The sequence below is a fragment of the Bison bison genome, unplaced genomic scaffold, assembly GCF_000754665.1.
Source record: "Bison bison bison isolate TAMUID 2011002044 unplaced genomic scaffold, Bison_UMD1.0 scf7180017864499, whole genome shotgun sequence".
NCBI lineage: Eukaryota > Metazoa > Chordata > Mammalia > Artiodactyla > Bovidae > Bison > Bison bison.
The window spans coordinates 3,983,023-4,008,472 of NW_011495058.1; the positions used below are offsets into that span (position 1 = coordinate 3,983,023).

Sequence of the window (25,450 nt, forward strand, 5' to 3'; positions counted from 1 at the left end):
GCAAAGTAACGTCTCTGCTTTTTAATAAGCTGTCTGAAAGTGAAAGTGCAATAGCTCAGTTGTGTCCGACTCTTTGCAACCCCATAGACTGTAGCCTATAGGCTTTTCTGTCCATGGGATTTCCCAGGCTAGAGTACTGGAGTGGGTTGCCATTTTCTTCTCCAGGGGATCTTCCCAACCCAGGGATTGAATCTGAGTCTCCCGCATTGCAGGCAGATGCTTTACCCTCTGAACCACCAGGAAAGTCAATAAGCTGTCTAGGTTGGTCATAACTTTTCTTCCAAGGAGCAAGCGTTTTTTTAATTTAATGGCTGCAGTCACCATCTGCAGTGCTTTTGGAGCCACAAAAATACAAAATCTATCACTATTTCCACTGTTTCCCCATCTATTTGCCATGACATGATGAGACCAGATGCCATGATCTTAGTTTTCTGAATGTTGAGTTTTAAGCCAGTTTTTCACTCTCCTCTTTCACTTTAATAAAGAGGATTTTAGTTCTTCTTCACTTTCTGCCGTAAGGCTGGTGTCATCTGTGTATCTGAGGTTATTGATAATTCTCCCGGGAATCTTGATTCCAGCTTGTGCTTCATCCGGTTCAGCGTTTCTCGTGTATTCTGCATGTAAGTTAAACAAGCAGGGTGACAATGTACAGCCTTGATGTACTCCTTTCCCAATTTGAAACTAGTCTGTTGTTCCATGTGCAGTTCTAACTGTTGCTTCTTGACCTGCATACAGATTTCTCAGGAGGCAGGTCAGGTGGTCTGGTATGCCCATCTCTTTCAGAATTTCCCACAGTTTGTTGTGATCCACACAGTCAAAGGTTTTGAGATAGTCAATAAAACAGAAGTAGATGTTTTTCTGGAACTCTCTTGCTTTTTCGATGATCCAACAGATGTTGGCAATTTGATCTCTGGTCCCTATAAATAATGTTGTTGTTGTTTAGTGGCTAAGTCGTGTCTGACCTTCTGTCCATGTGATTTCCCAGGCAAGAATACTGGAGTGGGTTGCCATTTCCTTCTCCAGGGGATCTTCCAATCCCAGGAAACAAACCCAGGACTCCTGCACTGCAGGCAGATTCTTTACTGATTGAGCTATGAGGGATGCCTCTATAAATAATAGGGATTAGTATTTAGAGCCCTCACTGTGTGCCAGGCCCTGCTGTAAAGATACACTTTATGTATCTTGACTCCTGCAGTCCAATCCTGGACATGGGGACAGGTGGGGACACTGATGCGCAGAGCTGCAGGTGGCTTGCCCATGCAATCCCACAGCAGTAATCTGGGACTCCATCAGGTAGCTCTCACTCCTGTACTGAGTTACTGCTGTTATTACTTTAGTTCTATAGTAAGTTTTTTTTGATTGAAATATAAGCTCTCCAACTTTGAAAGTTTATTCTTCTTTTTCAAGATTGGTTGAATATTTGGGACCTTTGCATTTCCATGTAGGTTTCTGAATAAGTTTGTTGCTTTGGTGGGGAATGGGGAAGGCCTTTGAAGTTTATGAGGGATAGCATTGAATCTGCAGATATTAATAATCTAGGGAGTATTGCTATCTAAATAGTATGACTTCAAATCCATGAATATGGGATATCTCTTCATTTATCCATTTATTTAAACTGGTTTGTACACTGATCTTGCTACAAACTGGTTCAATTTATTAGCTCTGCTGATTTATTTTGTAAATTTCTTCCTTGTGATTGTCTTTTACAAGATCATGTCATCTTCAAATACAGTTTCACTTCTTCCTTTCCAATCTGGGTGCCTTTTATTTCTTTTTCTTTTCTTTCTTTCTCTTGCTCTCTCTCTTTTTTTTTTTTTTTGGCCTAATTGTCCTGGCTAGAACCTGAAGTACAGTGTTGAATAGAGGGTATGAGAGCAGACATCCTTGCTTTATTCCTGATATTAAAAAAAAACATTCAACTTTTCACCATTAAGTATAATGCTAGCTATGAGTTTTACACAGATACCTTTAACATATTGAGGAAGTTTCCTTCTAGTTTTGATTTGTTGAGTGTTTTTATTATGAAAGGGTGTTGGATTTTGTCAAATGCTTTTCCTGTGTCCTTTGAAATGATTATTTTCTCCTTTTTCCTATTAATGCTGTGTATTTGTTTTTTTACTATTTATTTGACTGCACCGGGTCTATTTGCAGCACGTGGAATTGTTAATCTTCTTTGTGATATGCAGCATTTTTGGTTGCAGCCTGGGAATTCTTAGTTGCAGTGTGTGGGATCTATTTCCCTAACCAGAGACTGAATCCAGGTCCCCTGTATTGGGATCATGGAATTTTAGCCACTGGTAATGTTATGTATTCTTTATTAGTGTCCTTGAGCTGCCATAACAAAGTACACAGGCCAGGCAGCATAAACAGCAGACATCCATTCTCTCACAGTTATGGAAGCTGTAAGTCCAAGATTAAGGTGTCAGGAGGGTCTTTTCCAAGCCTCTCTCCAGTTGCTGGTGGTTCCTTGGCTTGTGGCAGAATAATTCAGTCTTCACATGGCACTCTTATATGTGTGTGTGTCCATGTCAAAATTTTCCCTTTTAATATGGAGACCAGTCATATTGGATTAAGCGTCTACCCTATTCCAGGATGACATCATCTTAACTAGCTACATCGTCAATGATGTAGCTGTTTCCAAATAAAGTCATATTATGAGGTTCTAAGGATTAAGACTTCAGTGTGTAAATTTTGGGGAGACACGATTCAGCTGAAATACAATAACATGTATAGATGTTAAGAATACGGATTAAATTTTACTTATTCATAAACCCGCAGATGTACCATTCAAATCAAGATATTAAATATTTCCAGCACCCCAACAGGGTCCCTTCACCCCCACTCAGGTAATAATTTCCCTAAAAGCAATGACTAATTTAGCAAGACTCTATTTTGAAACCAAAGATCTGTTTTGATTTTCCAACATCCGTTTGAAACTACATTATTTCAGCAGAACGCTGATATCCTCCCCTCTCTGGGTTCTGACCTTTTCCAAGGAAAAGGTCCCGTCTAAGCCTGTTGGTTCTGTGGCGAAAACCAGAGGAGACACCTGCTAACAGCTTCAGATCAATCGGGGTCAATCCTGTCTGGATTCACTCCTGGCACCGATGCACAGCTCAGTCGTCACCGTTCATCTGGTGAGTGTCTGGGTTAATAAAGGAGCCAGGTTAACTCATTCTGTCTTCCAGGACTAATGTCTCTGTTAGATTCCCCTGCACATCCCAGACCAGCTCCTCGCTGTAAAATGACAGAGGTGGCAGGTACTTCCCGCACCGCCCACGGCCGGCTTCTGAGTGGCCAGATAATGATGTGAGAGAACTCCTCCCATTTGTCCTGAAGGCTCACATACTGCACTTGCACTGCCTCTTCAGTCACTTTTCCCCAGTGGTCTGTTCATCCTTATGTTTGTCTTACAGACTCTCAGAGCCGAACCACCGGAAACACAGAGCAAAATTCAGCAACTGCAGTGACGGTTTATTCTCAGTCTCCTCTCATAGAAGCCTGTGGCCTGCAATATGCCCACCAGGGCCTCTCTAAAGACCCTTCCTCTGCTTACTGAACAAACACTGCAAGCTCAGTCTGTGAAAAACTGAAATCTCCTCCCCCTGGTTTCTCCTTAAAATCAAACTGGTTTGCCCTTGTTAGTTTTTTCTCTTGTCATTATTTCTCTTGTTTTGTTTTGATCTTTGGTTTATTTTTGTTTAATAAATCACTGTTTCATCTACTCATCATCCAAGAAAAACTCCTGGGGATTATGCTAAATGCTTCTATTTTCCTGTCTCCAATCACATGCCTATCTCTCGGACATGTGAGTACCTCTGCATCTCTTTCTCCCCATCCCTGCTGTTTGAGAGGCACCAGCCTTTCAGCTGTTTTCCCACCACGGTGGTTTCTCCGCTCTCTTACCCACCCCCACCTGCCCACTGTCATTAAGCTGAATTCTCTAAAGGGAAATACGGGTGTGTCTCTTTGTGCTAACACTGTCCAGAGCCTCCTTCTCACCTCTGGTTCAGATTGTAAAGGTCACACGTGCTCTGGGCTCCCCCTGCCTTTCTGTCTGACCTCCCAGCTGTCCCCATACCCCAGGCCCCAACCAACTTGAGGGGCTTGTAGTTTCTGGAAATCACCTGGCTCACCATGGCCTCCAAGCCCATTTTGCCTCACTGCCCTTGCCCATCTTCTCTACCTGGGAATCCTCGCTCAGCCCTCCTGCTTCATCTCTCAACTTCCACCTTTGGAGTCCTAGCCCCACGACTCTCCTCCCCCTGCTAGAGTGAGCCCTGTCCTCTGCACCCCAACTTCAGGCCACAAAACTCTGCTCCCAGATTAGTTATAAGTTCAGCAGTCAAGAGTACCACTTGAGTTCAAGACCCTCTTTCAACACTTCTAGCCGAATAACCTTGAACAAGTTGGTTGACCTCTCTGGGCCTTGACTTTCATCTGTATAATGGGAGTCATAATAGCATAACTCCAAGGCCATTGCAAGGAAGGATATTTTAATATTGCTACCCAGGAAATGGTCAGTGCTCAATAAATATTGCTCGTTAATATTGCCTTCTCCCTTTTTTCCATTAAACTGTTCCCAGAATAGAATAATATCTGAATTCATGAGGTTGAATTCATGAGCTTCCTGAGAGGGAGAACCATTGTTGACCATCCTCCTCCAGGCTCAGGTGAGGCTCAATGCCCCCAAACAGGACAGAAGAAATCATGGCAGAGATCTTCACCGTGTTTATTCCATCACTCCCCTGGTGGCTCCGATGGTAAAGAATCTGCCTGCAATGCAGGAGACCTGGTTTGATCCCTTGGTTAGGAAGATCCCCTGGAGGAGGCATGGCAACCCACTGCAGTATTCTTATCTGGAGAATCTCCGTGGACAGAGGAGCCTGGTGGGCTACAGTCCATGGGGTTGCAAAGAGTTGGACAGGACTCAGCAACTGACACTTTCACTTTCCCCTGGTATGGAGGAGGAGGCGCCCCCTAGTTTGCATCATGTGTGTTGCAGATTCTAATGAAATACAGCACTTCATTCACTTCTCCCCAGGACATTGCCTCAGAGATGATCAACCAGTCACCCTTGTTTACTGAATGACTTGGTTGATTCCATGGGCTCTCAGGCCCATGGTTGCATCAAGGAATCAGGTAGAATCATCTGGAGTTCAGGAATTGCTGCTTTGAGCTGAAACTATGTGAATTCCAGTGGTGATAATTGACTGAACCTCTTGGTTAGAACCTAGATGCCAGTTCTGTTCATGGCCTAGGAAGCCAGGCTGACCTGCTGAGCCCCAGACACTGACTGGATTTGATTGGGACCCTTCACAGCTCTTCTCCCTCAGCTGGAAAATGGGGAAATAGTTAAACCAGCCTCACCAAGGCTTTGTAAATATCACATAAATATAAAGAATGAAATTAAATGAAATGTAAATATCACATAAATATAGAGAATGAAATTCTTATTCATAATAAAGGGAAAACCACAGACAGCACAAAATGTGGTCCTGAGCAAGTCTGCTCATGAAATGTTCTCTAAAGGTTACAATGAAGAGGGGGTTTGTCCTGACAGCTGGCCCCAAATATCCTGGGGAGGGCTGTTGAGGTTTCCAAGAATCCAAGAAGAGCAGCCTCATGGAGCCCAGACTCCTCATGACTAGAGTCCTGGCAGGCCCCCACAGTCTGCCTTCCCTGGGTGGCAGTAGCTCAGCCAAGCAATTTTTGAGAAAGATGTAAAAGCAATCCAGTGGAGGGAAGAGAGTGCTTTCAACAAACACTACTGAAGTGTTTGTACATCCATAGACAGGAAAATGAACCGTAGCTTCAATTTCACACCTCACACCTTATAAAAATTAATTCAACAAAGATCACAGACCTGCACATAAAAGGTAAAACTATAGCACTTCTAGAAGAAAGCAGAGTAGAAAATTCCCAGGATCTAGAGTGTGTTACAAAGCTTTTAGAGTTGACATCAAAACAGAATTCATAACAGAAAACAAATGATAAATTGAACTTAAAATTTAAAATCTTAGCTCTCTCTGCAAAAGATGCCATCAAAAGGATTTAAAAAACAAGCTACAAACTGGGGGGGTGGGGAGTTTTTGCAACTGCATAGCTGGCAAACACTAATATCTGGAATATATAAAGAACTCCCAAGACTCAACAGCAAAAAAACAAGTATTTCAATCTGAAAATGGGCAAAGATTAAGATACACAAATTGTGGAAGGGGATATTCAAGGGACAAATAAGCACATGGGAAGATGTTTAATATCTGTGGCCATTAGAATAAAGGCAAATAAAAAACACTCCTCATCTATTAAATATTAGTATAGCTAAAATAGACATAAAATTGGGTACTCATGTTGGCAGGCATGCAGAAAAGTTGGCTTTATCATGGTGCTGATGCAAATTTAAAACGTATAGCCACTCTGAAAAATAGTATAATGGTTTCTCAAAGAACTAAACATACACTGATAATACACAGCCCAACAATCTCACTCCTGGCTGTTTATCCCAGAGAAATGAAAGCTTACGCCTGCACAAAAACCTGTACGCGAATATCAGCTTTGTTTGTAATAATAACTCAAAACTGAAACAACCAAAATGTCCTTTAGTGGACGAATGGTGAAGCAAACTAGTCTTCTCCCGCTGAGCCTCAGAGCTGGCCGTCCCAACATGTGCCACAGTGGCATATTTGAAAATGTTGAATTAAGTTGAGAAACAGCCTGTGAAAGAAAAAGATATAAAAACACTCTGACTTCCTTCCACTCTTTTCCTCTGAAATCAGGAAATACATCTCCCACATCTTCCCATACCGGGAGGACAGAAAGCATCTTTATCACCAGAGTTGGGGGATTCAAGACTAAGAAAGCTGTATAAACAAATCTTAATTCTTCATTAGTTTGCTATCTCAAGCATAAGCCCCTTCGTTTTGTTAAATCTTCACAGATTATTGTTTCTTTGTCTAAAAAATGATGCATAAATAGTCTGCTTTGGTCACTTCGGAGGTCCCACTTCTATGAAACCTCTATGAACACAAATTAATTCTTTTTCCTCTCCTTAACCTGTTCTGTGTCAATTTAATCATTAGACTAGCCAAAAGAACTCAAGAGGGGTTGGGGTGGAACCTCTCCCTTTCCAACCATCCAACCAGAGGAATATTACTCGGCAGAGAAAAGGAAAGAAGTGTTGATACACACAGTGATTTTCAAGATTTCAAGAACATTGTACCTAGTGAAAAAGGGTGGCTCCATACTGCATTGTTCAGTTATATAATCTATAATTATAGCATATGATTAAAACTCTTGAAATGACAAAATCATAGGGGTGGAGAAGAGACAGGGGGTTACCATGCAACAGGGATGGTCATGGGAGAACGAAGGCAGGGTGACTGTTGAGCAGATAGACCAGGGGATGCCCAGAGGAAGAACCAGGCCCTTGGACAGGCCTCAGTAATTAATAATCTTAAGGGAACAAAAGAAGGCAAGAACAAACAACTGCTAGGAGGAAGAAAAGTAATAATAGCAAAGATAACATATCAGTTGTAAGGATCTCCAGTTCTCTTTCAGTGGTAAAGATTAGCCTGAAGCTCAACTATCAGGTCAGCTAGAACCTAAGGGATGATGACGATGGCCTTTTCTGACCCTCGTGACTTCAGTCAACTAAGGCTGGGTCTCTGTCCACCACCCAAGCGCCATCATGAATATGCATGTACCCTTAGCTTAGAACTTCCCCAGTTTTGCTGTTGGGAGAGACACTGCTTTGGGAAACATCTCTGGTGTTCTCTTTACTCGCTACAAGTAATAAATCCTTCCTTTTCCTGATCTTTGGCTTGGTTGTGTCTTTTGGCTCCATACCTACCAAGAGGTGAACAGGCCTACAAAAGGGTAGCACAGGGAGGTCTTTGCCATAGTTCAGTAATTTGATTGCAGTGGTGTTTATAGGCATCAGCACATGTAACAAAAATGACATAGGACTATAACCACACACACAGTCTACCTGTGTCAACTTCCCGGTGTGGACAGTCTTCCACTGTTAGGCTACAACCAGGGAAACCAGCTGCAGGGAACAGGAGACCACTCTATTTTACAACTTCTTATCAGATTGTAATTATTTCAAAGTGATAAGTGTTTTAAAGGCCAAGCCTGCACACCTTTAAGAAAACTGAACTGCTGTTATAGGCAACACCTGGATGAATCTCAGAGGATTTTGAAGTCATAACTGAGAGGGCCTGCTGTCTGCTTTCATTCCTGTGAAGTTCAGCAGTGACCACACTAATGATGTTGCTTTCAATCAGCCAGCAGTTACTTCAGTTATGGAGGGACGGACTGGGAAAGAACGAGACAGACAGGACATATGAGGCCCTGAGAATGTTCTATGGCTCTTCGTTCAGAGGGTATCAGGGGATTCACAGGTTTAAAACAAATCAGCAAGCTGCAGACTTGAGAAAAGTGTGTATGTTTATTATATTTAAACAAAAAAGGGAGAAGCCTTGTCTAATCTTGTTTTATGAACTTGTAACTGCCAGAAGTGTCACTGGCAGAATGGCAATTTCCTCCGTTCTTGCCCTTCTCGGGGGAAAGAATTCAGTAGAGGGGCATAAAGCGGTTTAAATTAGCAAGACTTTTATTAAGCAGAAAGAAAGTCACACTCAAGAAAGGATGACAGCGGGCTGTTTGGAAACCAGAAGCAGCCCCGTGGTGGGGTTGGTTGTTTCGGAGAGGTGGCAAGTCCCCCCTGTGTCCTGTGTCACTTGACTGACAAGTTGATTGACAGCTTTAGGTCACATAACTTTTCTCCTAGGGCACAGGCACACATAAGCACCCAAGCAAAAGGAGGTGAGGGCAAAACCCACAATGCTAATTTAGTACGAATACAGTGTAATGAACCCTGGGTTACCTTGATTCACTTTTTAGATCTTGATGCACCTGTGCCAACCTATGGCTGGAAACCTAGCAGTGGTCCTTGACCACGAGAGCAAGGATCTCAGGTAATGCTCCAACCACCACTGTTCAAGTGGGAGAGGGAAAGCTGAACCATCTCAGATGTGGGAGCAGGCTGCAGGGCAGCTATGTCTGGCTAGCTTCCTAACAGAAGCAGCCTACCTGAGGGCAGGTTTACCAGGTGGAACTAGAAAAAGAACCCGCCTGCCAATCCAGGAGACATAAAAGATGTGAGTTCGATCCCTGGGTTGGGAAGAACCCCTGGAGGAGGGCATGGCAGCCCACTCCAGTATTCTTGCCTGGAGAATCCCATGGACAGAGGAGCCTGGTGGACTACAGTCCATGGGGTCGCAGAGTCAGACACAACTGAGCACGCATGCATACACCCTACCTGAGGGGAGCTCATTCTGACACTCACTCCGGGGTCTCCTCTACTTTAAGTTCTTAACCTCAAGCTGGGTACAGGGTAGAGGAATGACTTTCTTCCCTATTTTTTCTTAGAATGTCCTATGCTCCAGCCTGTATTTCTGTGTGAATCTCATTTACAACTATAGAGCAGACCCTGAACAACCCAAATTTGAACTGTACAGGTCCACTTAGAGTAAATATTGTAGTTCAACATGATCCAATCAGCAGTTGGTTGAATCCAAAGATGCAGAACAACTAATATGGAGGAAACCCGGACACAAAGGAACCATGACTAAGGAGGGTTCACTGTAAGTTACACTCAGATTTTTATTGTGCAGACGGTGGGTGCCCCTGACCCCCAAGTTGTTCTAGGATCCACTGTATTTGAATGGGAAGCATCATCATATTTGTCTAGAGCGGTGGATCTCAAATGTGGTTCCCAGGCCAGAAGCATCAGCATCATACAGGAACTTCCTAGACATGCAAATTCTGGGGCCCCACTTGCCCTGCTGAATCAGAAGCTGTTGCTGGGGCTCAGCAACACGCCCTCTGGGTCATTCTGTGTTGCATCTTGCTGTTTAGCTGCTAAGTCATGTCCGACTCTTTGCGACCTCACAGACTATAGCCCGCCAGGCTCCTTTGTCCATGGGATTTCCCAGGCAGGAATACTGGAATGGGTTGCCATTTCCTTCTCCAGGGGATCTTCCCAGCTCAGAGATCGAACCCTGCATTGCAGGTGGACTCTTTACCGCTGAGCCACCATGGTAGCCCATGATGCATCTGAGGAGCCCTAACCCAGAATTGCTGTTTCTTGGGATGCCCGGGGGTGCTGGGGAGGACCACTTAGCCCAGAATACACATCTCCTTTATCCAAGATCACTGTCTGGCCGCTGTGGTCTCTTCCTCCCTCCTCTCTCTACACCCAGTGGAGAAGGCCAGATTTCACTTCTGTCAGGTAATGCTCTGGAGTCCAACCAACTGCAGCCAGCCTAGGGACCAGGAAGAAGGTCTCGGAGGACAACTTTGGAGAAAAAGAAGGCAATTCTTGGAGAAGAAGCTGGGTTAGGCCTCCCCACATTTACTGCAATATGCTGGAAAACATGTTTGTAAACGTGTCTTGAAAACTCTATGACTCTCAAGTGCAATGTTTTCTCCTCATTAGAAATGATAGAATCAATTTTATTCACTGGCTTTCTATGATGCCTAATCTATTTTGAAAGGAGAAAGAAAATGATTTAATTTCCGGGGGTTTCAGTGTGAAGGGTAAATTAAATAATGACATGGAGCATGTCAGCTGCAGTTTTCCTTCACCCCACGCCCAGAAACCACATTTTCTTTCTCAGTCATTACAGATTACTTTAAATTACTTTGAAAAGAAAAATGCTGCCCTAACAACTATGAATGGCTTATATTGTAGCTCTCAACCTTTTAAAAGATGTTCTATTTTGCAAAAATTAAGTGGCATCAAACTCAGAATCTTGGGAAACGGAGCATGCAGACTCCTCCAATTAAACCTCCCTCCAGCATCTGCTGCAATATTTTGCCAATAAGCCCTTCCAGTCCAAATATAGTTCTGATGCTCGCAGCACTTTCTGGAGCAATTAAGTGTGTAGTTTTTAAAATCTCCACGTTGCCGTTGGCGCTCGTTTTCCCAAGGCCTCCAGATCCGTGACCACCTGCAGTCTAATTCTGGTCTCTCCTGCAAACTCAGCCTGTCCTGCCTCCCTGTTGCAAGTCCACGGAGAACAAAAGAATATGGTGGCCATTTTCTTTGCAACCAGGTCGGTGAAGCCCGCTGATCCACAGCATTCCCCGTCAGCTAATGAGGAGGGCATCTCTCCCTCACTCTGAGTCCCCGCCCTAACTATCCGCTGCCTCCCCTGGAGCACTGTCTGGAAGGTGACATACCCTGGTTAGCTCCCACCTGCCAAGGGCCCCTCATATCCCACCAATGGCATCTCTTTAGCCCGAAGGACCTCCCCAGGAGGTGTGATGATCGCCAGGCCCTGCTGCAGACTGGGTGGCCCCAGAGGCTGTCTCTGAGATGGGGGTCCATGTGCAGGAAGTTTGCTGGGTGTCCCCTCAGGATGAGCATCTGTGGGTGGGAGAGGCAGGCTGAGCAGCAGACACACAGAGCTCAGTCCCACCACGGGGAGCTCCGACCTGTCAGGCCCACAGGTGTCTCTGCTAGGAAAGGCAGCGGGTCCTCATACCCACCCCCCCGTCAATATGGGGGGCACCGCTATCACCCACAGGTGCTGAGGAGATGGATCAATGCCGTGAATTACCTGTCTGAGTGATCATGTGAGAGTGAAGAAGCAAGCGGGACACACCCCCAGCACAGACTCCCAGTGCAGCATCTCACACAGTTACAGCGAAGCTAGAGTTGTTTAGTTTCAGGTGTACAGCAGAGTGATTCAGTTACAGCTATATTTTTAAGATTCTCTTCCATTATAGGTTATTATACGATACTGAATAAATTTGTGCCATACAGTAAGTCTCTGTGATTTATATAGTAGTATGTATCTGATACGGAGAAGGCAATGGCACCCCACTCCAGTACTCTTGCCTGGAAAATCCCATGGACGGAGGAGCCTGGTAGGCTGCAGTCCATGGAGTTGCGAAGAGTCGGACACGACTGAGCGACTTCACTTTCACTCTTCACTTTCATGCATTGGAGAAGGAAATGGCAACCCACTCCAGTGTTCTTACCTGGAGAATCCCAGGGACGGGGGAGCCTGGTGGGCTGCTGTCTATGGGGTTGCACAGAGTCAGACACAACTGAAACGACTTAGCAGCAGCAGCAGCATGTATCTGATAATCGCATACTCCTATTTATCCCTCTTCTTTCCCCTTTAGTAACCATAAATTTGTTTTCTATGTCTTGTGAGTCTGTTTCTGACTTATAAGTAAATTCATTTGTGTTATTTTTTAGATTCCACATATAAATGAAAACATACAGTCTTTGTCTTTCTCTGACTTATTTCACTAGGCATGATATTCTCTAGGCCCAACCGTGTTACTGCAAATGGCAATATGTCCTTCTTTTTGTGGTTGAGTAGTATTCCACTGTATTCATCTGTTGATGGACACTTAGGTTGCTTCTAGGTATTGGCTATTGTAAATAGTCTGTCGCTCTCATTTCTTGTTCTACGGTCACTGCCTTATTCTGCATGGTCCCTGGCTATTGTCCAGACTGAGAAAATCCTCTCTGGATGCTGGCACTGCTTCCAGGCCCTCTTGTCCCCTCTTGCTATTAACATACCAGTGACCATGGACCACAACTCCATTAGACTTCTTTCTCAGAAAGATCCAATCATTTCCCACACCTGGTTGAGTGAGTCCAACCCTACCTGCTAGTCTGCTTTAAGGCTGTCAGTGCTCCAGGTCACCCTCCACCAACACATCCCTGAGCCCTGGGTGGTAGCCACATGGCCACGTGGAGTCCTCTTAAAGGTGGTTTACCCACTCCATGTTGAGCCCTGAAGACCATCCCTCCTTCCTGGTGCCTAAGATTGATTCCCCTTGCCTCTTCCCAAGAAATCACTCAGAGGCAACAAAACCAGGGTAAGAAATGGCAGTGGTGGCTCAGGCCTTGGAAAATTCTGCAATACTTCCTGACATAGCTTGAGCAGGAAAAAAGAAAGGCTGTTGAGGAAAACTGAGTAGAGTATTATTCAGAAATGAGAAGAAAGAAAGACTCTAGCATTGATACATGATTTTAAGAACTTACCTTTTATTACCTTGCAATGCTTATTCTACTTGTAGGTTAGGGAGTCTAAGAACAAATGTACAATATTCCTCACTCTGGCACAGGTTGGAGAGTGTTCCCCAGATTCGTGTCCACCCAGAACCTCAGAATAAGACTGTATTTGGAAATAGGGTCTTTGCAGCTATAATTCAGTTAAGGATCTAAAGATGAGATCATCCTGGATTTAGGGTGATGATCCGAGGATGAGTGTCCTGATAAGAAGAGGAGAGGACACGCAGGAATACACAGAGCAAAGGCCACGTGAAGGTGAAGACAGAGACTGGAGTGATGTGGCCACAAGCCCAGGAACACAGGAGCCATCAGTAGCTGGAAGAGGCAGGAAGAATTCTTTCCTGGAGCCTCTGGAGGGCACACAGGCCTGCCCATGCCTTGACTTCTCCAGTAAGTTTCTATCATTTTAAGCCACAAAATCTGTGGTCATTTTCTCTAGCAGCCTAAGAAACAAATAGCTCTGTATACTAAGAATTTTCTTAAAACAAGTTACTCATGTCCATATAGCATGATCACTGACTTGAAATCAGCTGATCCCAGGCCTGGATTTGACAGAATGCCTCACAAGACACAACACAGCCTCCATGCTGAACATCGTAGGCGTAAAGGAGGCCAAGCAGATATACAGAGGCCAGCACTCAAACAAGCGAGTGGTGAATGACCAGAGCACGAAGCCTCTAGGGCAGACGTCCAGGCTCCTCCAGTGCTTGGGGCTCAGCCAGTGCAAGGCATGTAGAAGCGGGTGTCGGCCACACTCTGAGTTCCTGGTGGACCTTGATTCTGACTGGCACCATGTTATGGGCAAAATTCATATGTTAAACCCTAACACCTCATATGATGGTTTAGGAAGCCAGAACTTTGGGAGGTGATTAGGGTTAGAAGTGGGCATGAGGGTGGGCCCTGTGATGGGATTAGTGTCCTTCTAAGAAGAGGAAGAGACACCAGAGCTCGCCGCTCGCTCTCTCTTTCTGTTGGGTGAGGACACAGTGAGCTTGCTGCTGTCTGCAAACCCTGGAATCCGGTTGGCCAGCACCTCAATCTTGGGTTTCCAGTGTGCAGAGATAAATGTCCGTGGTTTAAATCCCCAATCTGTAGTGTTTTGTTATGGCCACCAGAACTGACTAAGACACATCACATCCTCTTTGAGGTCACAGCCAAGTGGCTGCAACTCATGGGTCAGGCTGCCCCAAGGAGCCGTGTGACAGATAAGCCTTGTCCACGTGAGTCAGCACTCTGCCACGTTTATCTTACCTTCTACGTTATGGACAACAGAGGAAAGGAAATGGAAGCACCCCTGGTCTGGAGCAGTCGGCCTTCTTTATTTATACCATATACCTAACTCCCTGAAGTAATTTTTTTCTTTTGGGATTATTTTTAAAACTTGCCTAACTTGTTTGTATCTGCTGTAAAAATACTTAACAGAGAAATAACGTGAGATGATGGCTAGTATAGTTTATTACCCTTTGAAATATTAAGACTATGCAGGCTATAATATGTAGATTATGCAATTGCAATAGTTTTTATGACTGGATTCTCAATTAGTTTTGCTAGAGATTTTTATATAAATTGTTCTTTTGGTTTAAAATTTTCTTTAAAGGAAATTGTACATTCCTTATATTTTTATATATTCTTTTAGCAACGAATGGACTTTACCAAACTTGCCTACAAAGTTTGTCATAATGATTTTTTAAAAATCACTACTGAAAATATAATCATCCCTTCTCTATTCCTATCTACTTTTTATTTCTTATTTCCTCCCCCTTCCCCTAAGGTAAAAAAAAAAAAAGCACTCTGTCTTTTGAAGATGAAGGCCATTGGAATTGTGTTCCCTTTACCTGTGTCCATTCAAAATAAATAATACACAAATAAAATTAAATTCAATACCAATTTTTAATTTTAAAACATTTTATTGAACTAGTAATAGAAGAAACACACTGCTTGACATAATAAAGAATAATCTATTTCAAATGCTCATCTATCATTTTAATACTGCATGGTGACACAATGGAGACAGTCCTATTAGTATCTGGAATAAAATGAGAATATTTTGCTATCACCATAAATTTTGCATTTTTTCCTGGGCATTCTAACCAACGCAATATGAAAAGAGTTGGGGAGAAAGTACACAAGTACAAACATTGTAAAGGAAACACCAAAGTTTTTGCCAATGACATAAATATCTATTTAGAACATGTTTTCTTTGGTTTTATTTTGCTCTTTCCTAATATGAAAACTCAGATTACTGATTCAAGACCTTCTTCTCTCTTTTTTTTAAATATGAGCATTTAATGGTATAAATTTCCTTCCAAATTCTAGTTTAGCTGCATCCTAGAAATTCTGGTACAATTTCAATTTTGTTCAGTGTAAAACATTTTCCTATTTCCTTTGACTCATGTATGATTTTAAAATATGCTGCTTTATTGCCTAGTGTTTGGAGATGTTCCTCTTTTCTGTTTTCTGATTTCTACTTTAATTCTGTTATAAAGAGAAAATCTGTTTCATATTTTTCAGTTCCTTTTTATTTGTTAAGGTTTAATTATGACGCAGGAGATGGTTGATTGTGATGGATGGTCCATGCTCACTTGAAAAATTGTGTTCATATATTCTGTTGCGGTAGAGTGTTTTATTTAAGTCAATTAGATCCAGTTGGCTGATTGCACTGTTCAGTTGTTCTACATTCTCGCTGACTTTCTGTCTACATGTTTTATAAATTACAGAGATAGGAGTATTGAAATCTCTAATTGTAATCCTGGACCTATTCCTCCTCTCAGTTCTGTTGGCTTTTGATTTCTCTCTCTATTCTGAACAGGGCAAGTTTAATATTAATATTAAAAATTATTAGCTATAACAAGGGGTAGGAGTTTCATTTCATGTATTTTGAATCTTTGTTTTAGGTACACGGATATTTAGGATTTCTATGACTTCTTGGTAAACTGACTCTTTTTTTATCCTTAGGAAAACCATTCTTTTCCTGGGTAAGGTTTTTTGCTCTGAAGTCTACTTTGAAAAGAATGTAGCTATTTCATCTTTCCTACTCAGTGCCTGTAAGCTATATCCTTTTCCAGCCCTTCACTTTTAACCTAACTATATCATGATGTTTGAAGTAGGTTTCTTCTAGGTAGCATAGTGTTGGGTCCTATTTTGTATCCATTCTGACATCGCTTTTAACTGGTTTGCTTAGACCACTTACACGTGTTAAAATTGTCGCTACTTTTGGATTTAGTCTACGTCTTGATTACTTGTTTCCTGTTTGTTTCCTCTCCTTTTTATCCTTCTGCCCCCACCCCTTTTCTCCTTATGTTGATTATTTGAACATTTTTAGTAATCCATTTTAATGTTTCTGTTGGGGGTTTGACTATGTCTATCTTTTTACCTACTTGGTGTATTGACTGCTGTCTGGGTTACAGCACACACACTTTAACTTTTCCCAGTCCACTTAGAATTGGCGTTTTATCACTTCCAGGGCAATAGAGAATTTTTACCACCATAGAAAATCCTTTATCCTTCCCCTCTATACCACTTTCTATGAATTGCATTTATATAAATTGACAACCCTTTCAATCAATGTTATATATTTTGCTTTCAGTTGTCACAGAATTTAATGAATTCAAGAGAATTGTAGGTTACTACATTTGCCCAGATATTTCCCATTTCTGCTCCTCTCCTGTCATTCCTGATGTTCCATATCCATCTAGTAAAAACTCCCTTCCTGTCTGAGTAACTTTCTTTAGCAATTCTTTTGGGAGAAGTTGCCTGGCACTCAGGACTCTTCGTTTTCCATCATTTGAGAATATCTTTATTTTACTTTCCTTCCTAAAGTATATTCTCTGCCTGAACTTAGAACTATGGATTGATATTTCTTTTCTTTCAAAACTGTTTTTCCACTTTTTTGTATCTACCACAATCATTTCCATCATTTTTCTCTTATCGATAGGCACTGCATCATTTTTCAGTGACTGCTTTCAAGATTTTTTCTTTGGTTTAGTGTGTCCTTATAATATGGTTTCATTGTATTTCTGTGAGTTTACCCTTCTTGAAGTTTGCTTTGCTTCTTAAATTTGTAGGTTCAGGCCAAATTTTGGGAGCTTTCAGCCATTATGTCTTCAGATACATTTTCTGCACCACTTCCTTTCTCCTTCTCTCTGAAAATCTCCGTACACAAATGTTAGCCCTTCCAGCCCGTGCCCCACAAGTCACTAAGGCTTGGGCACTGCTTTCTGTTTTCAGCCATTTTCTTCTGCAGTGTTAAAATCTGGCTACTCTCTCACCTCCATTATGCATTTTTAAAATGTTTGGCTATTATATTCTTGAAGTTTATACTAAATGGAACTTTCCCTTTAGTTTTCCTTCCATTTTTCCATTGCTTTTCTGAGACTATCTATCCTTCCATTTACTTCAAGATTATTTGCTATTACTTCTTAAAGTAACTTCATAGTAACAGGTTTAAAGCCTTTGATAATTTAGTCATCTCTGTCATCTTGGGTCTTCCCCAGTGGCTCAGATGGTAAAGAATCCACGTACAATGCAAGAGACCTGGGTTCAATCCCTGAATTAGGAAGATCCTCTGAAGAAGGGAATGGCTGCCCACTCCAGTATTTTTGCCTGGAGAATTCCATGGCCATCTTGGGTTGGCAATCAACTTGGCATTGACTTCTGTTGATAGTTTTTTCCTGTGCAAAACTGATATTTTTCTGGTTCTTTGTATGCTAAGAAATTTAGGAGTGTATCCTGAACTCGTGGCATTAGGCCAGGTTCAGACCACAAGCTCAACCTACCTTCTGTGGGTTATGAGGCCAGTGCCTATTCTATTGTCAAAAGCTCTACAGCACTACCCAGACCTGCCCACCCGCACACTACCTTTCAGCCAGCCTGGGGCCTTGAGGTGGTGTTTGCCCTGGCTCAGGTCTCAAAGTCATTGGTAGGTGTTTGGAGTCCGGAGTTTAAAAAGCTCACCAGCAACCACATGGCTTCCTCCCTCTTTCCTGAGATTTCCTTGGTACTTTCTGATCCCTGTGGATCTGAATGTTAGTGCTGGTGCTATAGTTACCCTTCTCCACCTATACTTCCCATGTCAGCACCTGCCTCCTGGGCCAAGTGATTGGAGACCAAGGAGAAATCAGCAGCAGGAGGAGCTCGTCCTGCCTTCCTGGAACAACAGTTCCTCTGACTGGGGAGAGGGTTCCTTTCTCTAGCACTTCGAGAACCTGGGGACCCTGCTGCTGCTGCCACTGCCACCACCTGAGCTAGTAGGGTCTGCCTGGGGGCTGGAGGGTGGACAACCCAAATAAAAGGGGAAAGGAGGAATATTTCACCCCTCTCTGTCTTTTCCCACTCTCAGAGCCCTTGCTGGAGGGTTCTTCCTGAGGTTCTGGTCACATCAGTGCTCACTCCTCCTTGGGCAGTTTAAGTTCAGCCCAGTGGACACTGAAGAAGAAAAGAGACCAGGAAGCGAGTGCTGGTTTAATGGTCCCTCAAAATCTTGTCCACCTCCCCAGTCCATCCATCATTAATGACTTGTCAGGATCTCACGTCCCTGCTTCAGGCCCTGTGTCCATGATCCATAACCTCATTCCATGGGCGAGACACACAGAGTGTCCTAGCTCCATCTTACCCAGAACCAGAACTCCACCTAATTTTTACATTTGAATCTTTATCCTTTATAAATGTGTTTTGATGTCATGAGAAGACATAGATTCCAGTTTTATGATGTGGTTAATCAGTTGTCCCCACATAGCTGAATGTGCAATCCACCTTTCCCACAGGCTGTGCTACGGATGTGTTTCATTTGAAAGTCTAATGAATTTGCAAAGAAAATTGTGATGAGATCATTTTTCTTAAATTGTTGGCAACTTCCTTTTAATGTTTATTTGGAAAAATAAGTCATTAAAATAGCCAAAAAAAATTTCTTAGAAAGAAGAGTGGAATATGTGGACTAATTTTCAGGATTATATAGATATAATCATTTCATCAATAAATTGATGATTTTCTGGTTTAATAATCGATCAGTGAATGGGACAGAGGAAATAGAAAAGAGAGGATGTAAATGTATACCCACCTTCCTAAATATAGAAGGAAAAGTAGCATGTGCGTGTTGAGTGGAGAAGGTTGGTGGTACTAAAAAGATTTTATTGATATTTTTGGCAAGGAAGGTCTGAAAATAACAAGAGAAGTGACCTAGTAGCCAAATATGCCAGTATACACTCAGGATTAAAACTCATTGATATGGAGACACAAGATTAATAATCAGCAATATATAATTGGGCTGGCTTCCCAGGTGGCTCAGATGGTAAAGAATCTGCCTGCAATGTAGGAGACTCGGGTTCTATTCCTGAGTTGGGAAGATCCACTGGAGAAGGGAAAGGCCACCCACCCCAGTATTCTTGCCTGGAAAACCCCATGGACAGACGAGCCTGGAGGGCTACGGTCCATGGGTCGCATAGAGTCTGATGTGACTGAGCGACTCATACTTCCACTAATTAGGCTAGAAAAGAAAGAGATTGGGCAGGGTGGAGCTAGTCTGGTCACTTACTGCTAAAGCCAGCAAGTCATCCTTCAGACCCAAAACATCTGCCGGAGATTGAGGGTAGATTGAGCGTGGCCTTGCTCAGATGAGAAGAAATTTAAGGTAAAATTTATAACCAGGGACGGGAGTCCAATTTCCACATCAAGTTGTTAAGAGCGGGGCGGGCATGTTTAGTAGTAACATGTGAAGGCACAGAAAATGAATAAACTAGTTAATCACTAACCAAGAATCAAAACGCAAAATCCTCGCTGGAATCAACTTGTCATGGAGACGTCCATTTAGACTTGACTTCAGTGATAATTACCTCCAAAAAACCACCAGCTGCCTTCTGGTGCTTTAATCACATTAAAATGTAATCTCATATATTCTTCCTTAGGGATTGTGAAAAAAAGAGGAAGAGGCCAGAGAACAAAGGAAATCTTTGAACAGGGAGAATTGAGGATAAGTTCTTCAGTGTTAATGGAATTCAGGTGGTTTGTTGGATGTCAGGAAAACTTTAAAGTTACAAGTGTGTATAATATGGAATCTTAAGAAACTCAAGGATAAAATGAGATAACAAAAGTAAGTTGAAAGCATACAGAAATACAACAGATCCTCAACATTATACAACCTCTGAATGACGTGAGCTGCTGTGAACCACATCTCCAAGTCCACTCAGACCAAAGGGATGTCTGTGAACGTCACGTCATGGGAGCTCAAATGAGGATGACCACACTGAATGCACAGCCCCTCCCTACAGCCTGCTGGCCAGATGGTCCCTGAAATTCCTGAGTTCTCTGTCCTGGGAAACACCTCATTACCGGGGTCCATTCTGCCATAGAGCAGCTCTATTAGCAAGCATTAGTGTTCCTGCAGTTGGGCCAAAGCCTGCCTCCCTGTGGCTTCCACCCTCTGATCCTACTGGAGGCTGCTGAAATGTCTCTATTCCCATTTCCGGTATAGAACTTGATGTGTGAGGAATCTCCAGGGTCAGTGTTCCCAGTTCCTCCAACCTTTCCCAATGTGGCAAGACTTATCAATCAGTCAGGATCTCAGCAGTGCTGCGGTGGCCACTGTCTCTTAAAGAAGGGCATGTGGCGCTGCCAGCAGCAGTGGTGGCCATACACAGCATGCAGAGAGAGCAAACTCTACTACGCAATCCACACAGCTGCACACAGGTCACACGAGTTTATGAGCGGGCTGGACTGCTTGTGTGGTGCACAGGAAACCCTACTGGGTTGGGCTTGAGCACACCGACGTGCCAGGAGGGCAGTGCACTCTCGTCTCAGGGGACAGAGGATCCCTTACTCGGGAACCCTCCCACATTGCTCTATGGTGCTCTTCCTCTGGCTATTCCTCCATATCCCTCCGGATAAATCAGTGATCACCAAGTACAGCGCCTTCCTGAGTTCTGTGTGTTGTGTCAGCAAATCATCTGACCTGAGGGGCTCGTGACCCCTAAATCAGTAGTCAGTGGGCAGAAGTGGGGACCCCATTGGTGGTTGGTGTCTGAGGTGGGGCAGTCTCTTTGGGAACCTTGCCCCTAACCTAAGGGTCTTCTCTAACTCCAGGGAGTTGCTGTCAGATTTGAACTGAAGCATGGGACACCCTGCACCAGCCTTCCCTGGTGGTGTAGATGGTAAAGAATCTGGCTGCAATGCAGAAGACCTGGGTTCGATCCCTGGGTTGGGCAGATCCCCTGAAGGAGGGCATGACAACCCATTCCAGTATTCTTGCCTGGAGAAGGCCTTGGACAGGGGAGTCTGGCAGGCTATAGTTCACAGAGTCTCAAAGAGTTAGATACGGCTGAGCTACTTTCACTTTTCTATGGGACACCCAGCTGGGGTCAGAGAATTGTGTCAGAACTCTCAAGCTTCCTATCCTTGTGAGCAAAGAGGCATCTTTGCATTTGCTTGGAGGATAAAGCTTCTCTTCCACTGGCTGTTAGGAAGAACCAAAACCGGATAGTAGTAAAAGAAGTAAAAATGGATTTTACCCAGGAACTGTTGCATTAGGGAAAGGAGACCTCAGTACAGAAATGGGCCCAACCCCCAATATAGCATAGACAAATGTGGGTTTACAGCCAAGGAGCAGGTTGGGCAGTGGATGGGAAATCACTATGAGGAGATGTTAGGGGTTTGGGGGATGATTCAGGCTAAACCAACTTCCCAGGATTCTTGCTGAGGGCAGACCAGGATGATCAGACATCACGCAGGCAGACCAGGATGATCAGACATCACGTAGGGAGGGTGGGAGATAAGGAATTTAATCAGATGTAAAGTAGCCTCTCTCCACACAGGGTTAGCAGAGTTCCTGCTATGAACACCTCTGCCAGAAAGAACAGAAAGCCCGAGGTTGAGATCTAGTGGAGAAGTGGCTCAGAGGAGCCTGGTTAGGGTCAATCAGGGAGAGGAACTGTCCCAGCAGGCATTTCTCAGATGAACCATGGTGTCGGGAACATTAAATGATGCAAGACAGCACACTGCAAACGCCTCTGTCTTCGTGGGTCTGCAGATAATCTCTGTGTAACTCAGTAGACCATACATTTGTGAAAATGTGTAAAATCTGTGGCCTGAGTGAGTGGATGTCTGGAGGCCCTTCAGGGCCAGGACTCTCTGAAGGGTTTATTTAAAGGTGGACAAGCACAAGGCAGGACCGTGGTGCTAAGTGAGCGGTGCCTTCAAGGGGGAGACCAGCACCCTGGCCGAGGCTTCCTGCCACATGTCTGCTTTCTCCAGGGGGTAGGGGGAGTGGGTTGAGCAGAAGGAGCTGGCAGGCATCCCTCCCCAAATAGACGGGGTGAGTTACATAGATTAGAAGGAGCACTTCCATGTATATCTTGACTAGACAGACTCCCACTTGGCTTTCACATTTATTCATCTTAGGAAACAAAAGACTCACTAAAAACAGTTCTCTCCTAGGATCCCAGAGGCAGAGGAGATTTGGAGACAGGGTTTCTGGGGGATTCCGTGACAGTGCTGTGGAGCTCAGCCCAACTTGATGAAACCTTGCTGCGTTCCTCACTTTGAGCAGGGCACTCTGTGAGGCCATGGGAGGTGGGAGGGGACCCCGTGAAGGCCTCTGTGGAAGCAGGTCCCAGGTAATAGGAGGGGAAGCAGACACATGAAACAGGGGCTTCCTGAAGGAGGGAAGTGGCCTAGCACAGACGTCCACCCAGGGAAGGTGGGCAGCCACCACCAACAGGCCGGCTCCTCCCCACTCCCGTCAGGCACTGAACTACCCTTGCCTCTTGCCGATGCCTGACATAAGGGGGTTTTCCACTTTGCTTAAACAGGGTGCATCATCCTCCAGGCCTCTCTGGACAGAGATGGGTGGGCCTGTCTCACTTTTGTGTAAAGAACCATGGGGAAGCCCAGGACAGTGAGCGCTTGAGTCAAAGTTCAATGTTCCCATGGAGAACTCATTTCATCAACCCTTGAAGGGCATCACAAGACCTGGTTTTTACACTGGAGCACCCACTCATCACATCCAACAATGCTTGCTCCCCTCCCACATCCCCACCATGCCTGCGTCCAGCCAGGTTTCCAACGTTATCTTATCCAGAGGATCTTCCTTAAAAAATAAGAAGTGATGATGTCTCTTCCTGCTTCACAGCTCCTGGTGGCTTCCCATCCCCCTTCAATGACACATCTCAGTCTGGAAATGAAGCCATCTCATGTTGGCCACCCCTCTCCCCCAACTGGTACAGGATTCAATGAGTTCCCTCTCCTGGGTTCTGGGGTGCTGGTCCCCTCAGAAAGCCTAGGTTCCCTGCAGACACCCTCTCCCTCTTGGAGGGGAGTCCCATGAGAGCTGGAATGGTCTGCCAAGTTCAGAATTTCAGGCCCAGTGTTGACAACACAGCTTGTGGCCATGGGCAGGCTGGGCCACCCTCTGTTCTACTGAAGTTTGGCAAATGCAGTTGAGAATGTTCTCATACAACCCAATAGCAGAACGCTGCATTGAAGGGGTGAGGGGCAGGTTGCCTTTGCTCTCACAAGAGAACCCAGATTCTGGTGCGCCTGCAGGTCCTGACAAGGGGAGTCTAAGCTCTGGTGGCAGTGACCATCTTCCGCAAGATGGACTCCCAGAGGGCCCTGCTGCCTGGCCAGCTTCTCTCTCTGTGGTCCCAGCCCCACTCTGAGGGCATCAAAGGTGCAGCTCCTGGGAAAGGGCCAGCCATGGAGATAACATCTTACCCTCAGGATATACGTACTCCAGTGTTTTCATGGGAGGGCTTGTGCCGAGAGAGGATGGAACATAGTTATTACACAGCATGCGAGTTTGAAGGACACACTGGGACAGCTAGACACAGGTGAGCGCTTCCTGGTTGTGCACTTGGTGGGGGCTGCTGTATCGGGTGGGCTTGCAACAGGGGCATGAGCTATGGCCCTGGTCCCATTGGCCTGATTGAACATCCTGCTGGGGCTAAAGCCATGAGACCCCCAGGAGCTCAGAGTAAATGCCATTTTGGGTGTTTATCCCTAGAAACTCACTGACATGTCATATACACCAACAAAAGGCTGGAGTCAGCCTCCATGGTCTACATGAAGGTAAAGTAGGGCTAACAACCGAGTGTGCTATTCATTCATTCATTCAAATACTCCCTCCTTCCTTGTCTACACTGGCACAGATAAGCACTGTCTTCACAGAGCTTAGTTTTCTAGGCGAAGAGATAAGTTAATATGGGCTCAGTGTATGGGACTCATGGCTGCATCCTGAGGGGCTACCCTGCCTGTGCACAAGGGCAGGCACCCACTTTCTGCTTCTTGAAATGACTTATTTAAATCAATAATATGTATTTGCAGCTAAGGGAGCTAGGTGAAGGAAAGAGTGAGAAAACATTGAGAAGGATAAGAACGAGAGCAGTGGACAGAGCAGCATCTGCACAGTTGACACCCGCTAGCGAGATGAGCGCTAAGAACCCTCACCTCCTACTACATCTGGATTGTATCCCCTCCAGAGGTGGAGCTGCTCCCCACTTACCAGAGGAGTCGGCAGAAATCCAGGAAGCTGGGAAAGGGGAACAGCAGCCCCTTCCCCAGGAAAGAGGAGCTGGGTGGCACCTGATGAGACAGAAAGAAATATGAGCAAGTAAATGTGCTGGTCCTGGGCATGTCCCAGGTCTGCAGAATCTGCACATGTCCACACTCTGGGCCCTGCTGCACCTGCTCCAGCATCGTTGTATTTTTAGGGATCACTCACCAATCAGGAATGACTTCCCCTGTGGCTCAGACAGTAAAGTGTCTGTCTACAATGCCGGAGGCCCGGGTTCGATCTCTGGGTAGGGAAGATCCCCTGGAGAAGGAAATGGCAATCCACTCCAGTACTATTGCCTGGAAAATCCCATGGACAGAGGAGCCCGATAGGCTACAGTCCATGGGGTCGCAAAGAGTTGGACACAACTGAGCGACTTCACTTTCACTTTGACTTTTCTTTCACCAATCAGGAAGGGCCTGGTTGCCTTACCCTGGGAAAAGTGGGTGCTCCGGAGGACTACCTGTTACAGGTGTGCATGGCTGTGGGTGCAGGTGGGGGCAGGTGAGGCCCTGGAGCAGCAAGGAGACCTGGACAAACAAATGTTAATTATCTCATAGTGCTTCTTTTACCTTTTGTCCCTGTTGTCATCTCAAAAGTCTTTATTATCCCGTTTTTATCCCTTTGCCCCTAATTTCCCTAAAAGCACTGGGCACAGACTACTGTTTCCTTCTCACAAAGATGCTGCACTTTTATCTCTTATAAGCTATGATTGCTGCAGTCTTTTATTTGAAAAGCCTCCTTCAGTGGACTCCATATTATTTTTCCAGCAGTCTGGGCAGATGCATCCTCTACCAAATGCTGTT

The 25,450-nt window shown here is 44.5% G+C and overlaps 1 protein-coding gene across 1 annotated transcript in view; it reads right to left on the reverse strand.

The window, feature by feature from the left end:
- The window catches only part of ADCY1 (adenylate cyclase 1 (brain)), a 144,349-nt gene extending 119,562 nt beyond the window's left edge, over positions 1-24,787 (reverse strand). The window contains exons 1-2 of the mRNA XM_010829109.1: positions 24,594-24,787; positions 23,606-23,771 (exon numbers count right to left, since the gene is read on the reverse strand). Coding sequence (XP_010827411.1) covers positions 23,606-23,771; positions 24,594-24,787 — 360 coding nt within the window. The remainder of the gene's footprint in view (positions 1-23,605; positions 23,772-24,593) is intronic.
- Between the last annotated feature and the right edge of the window lie 663 nt (positions 24,788-25,450).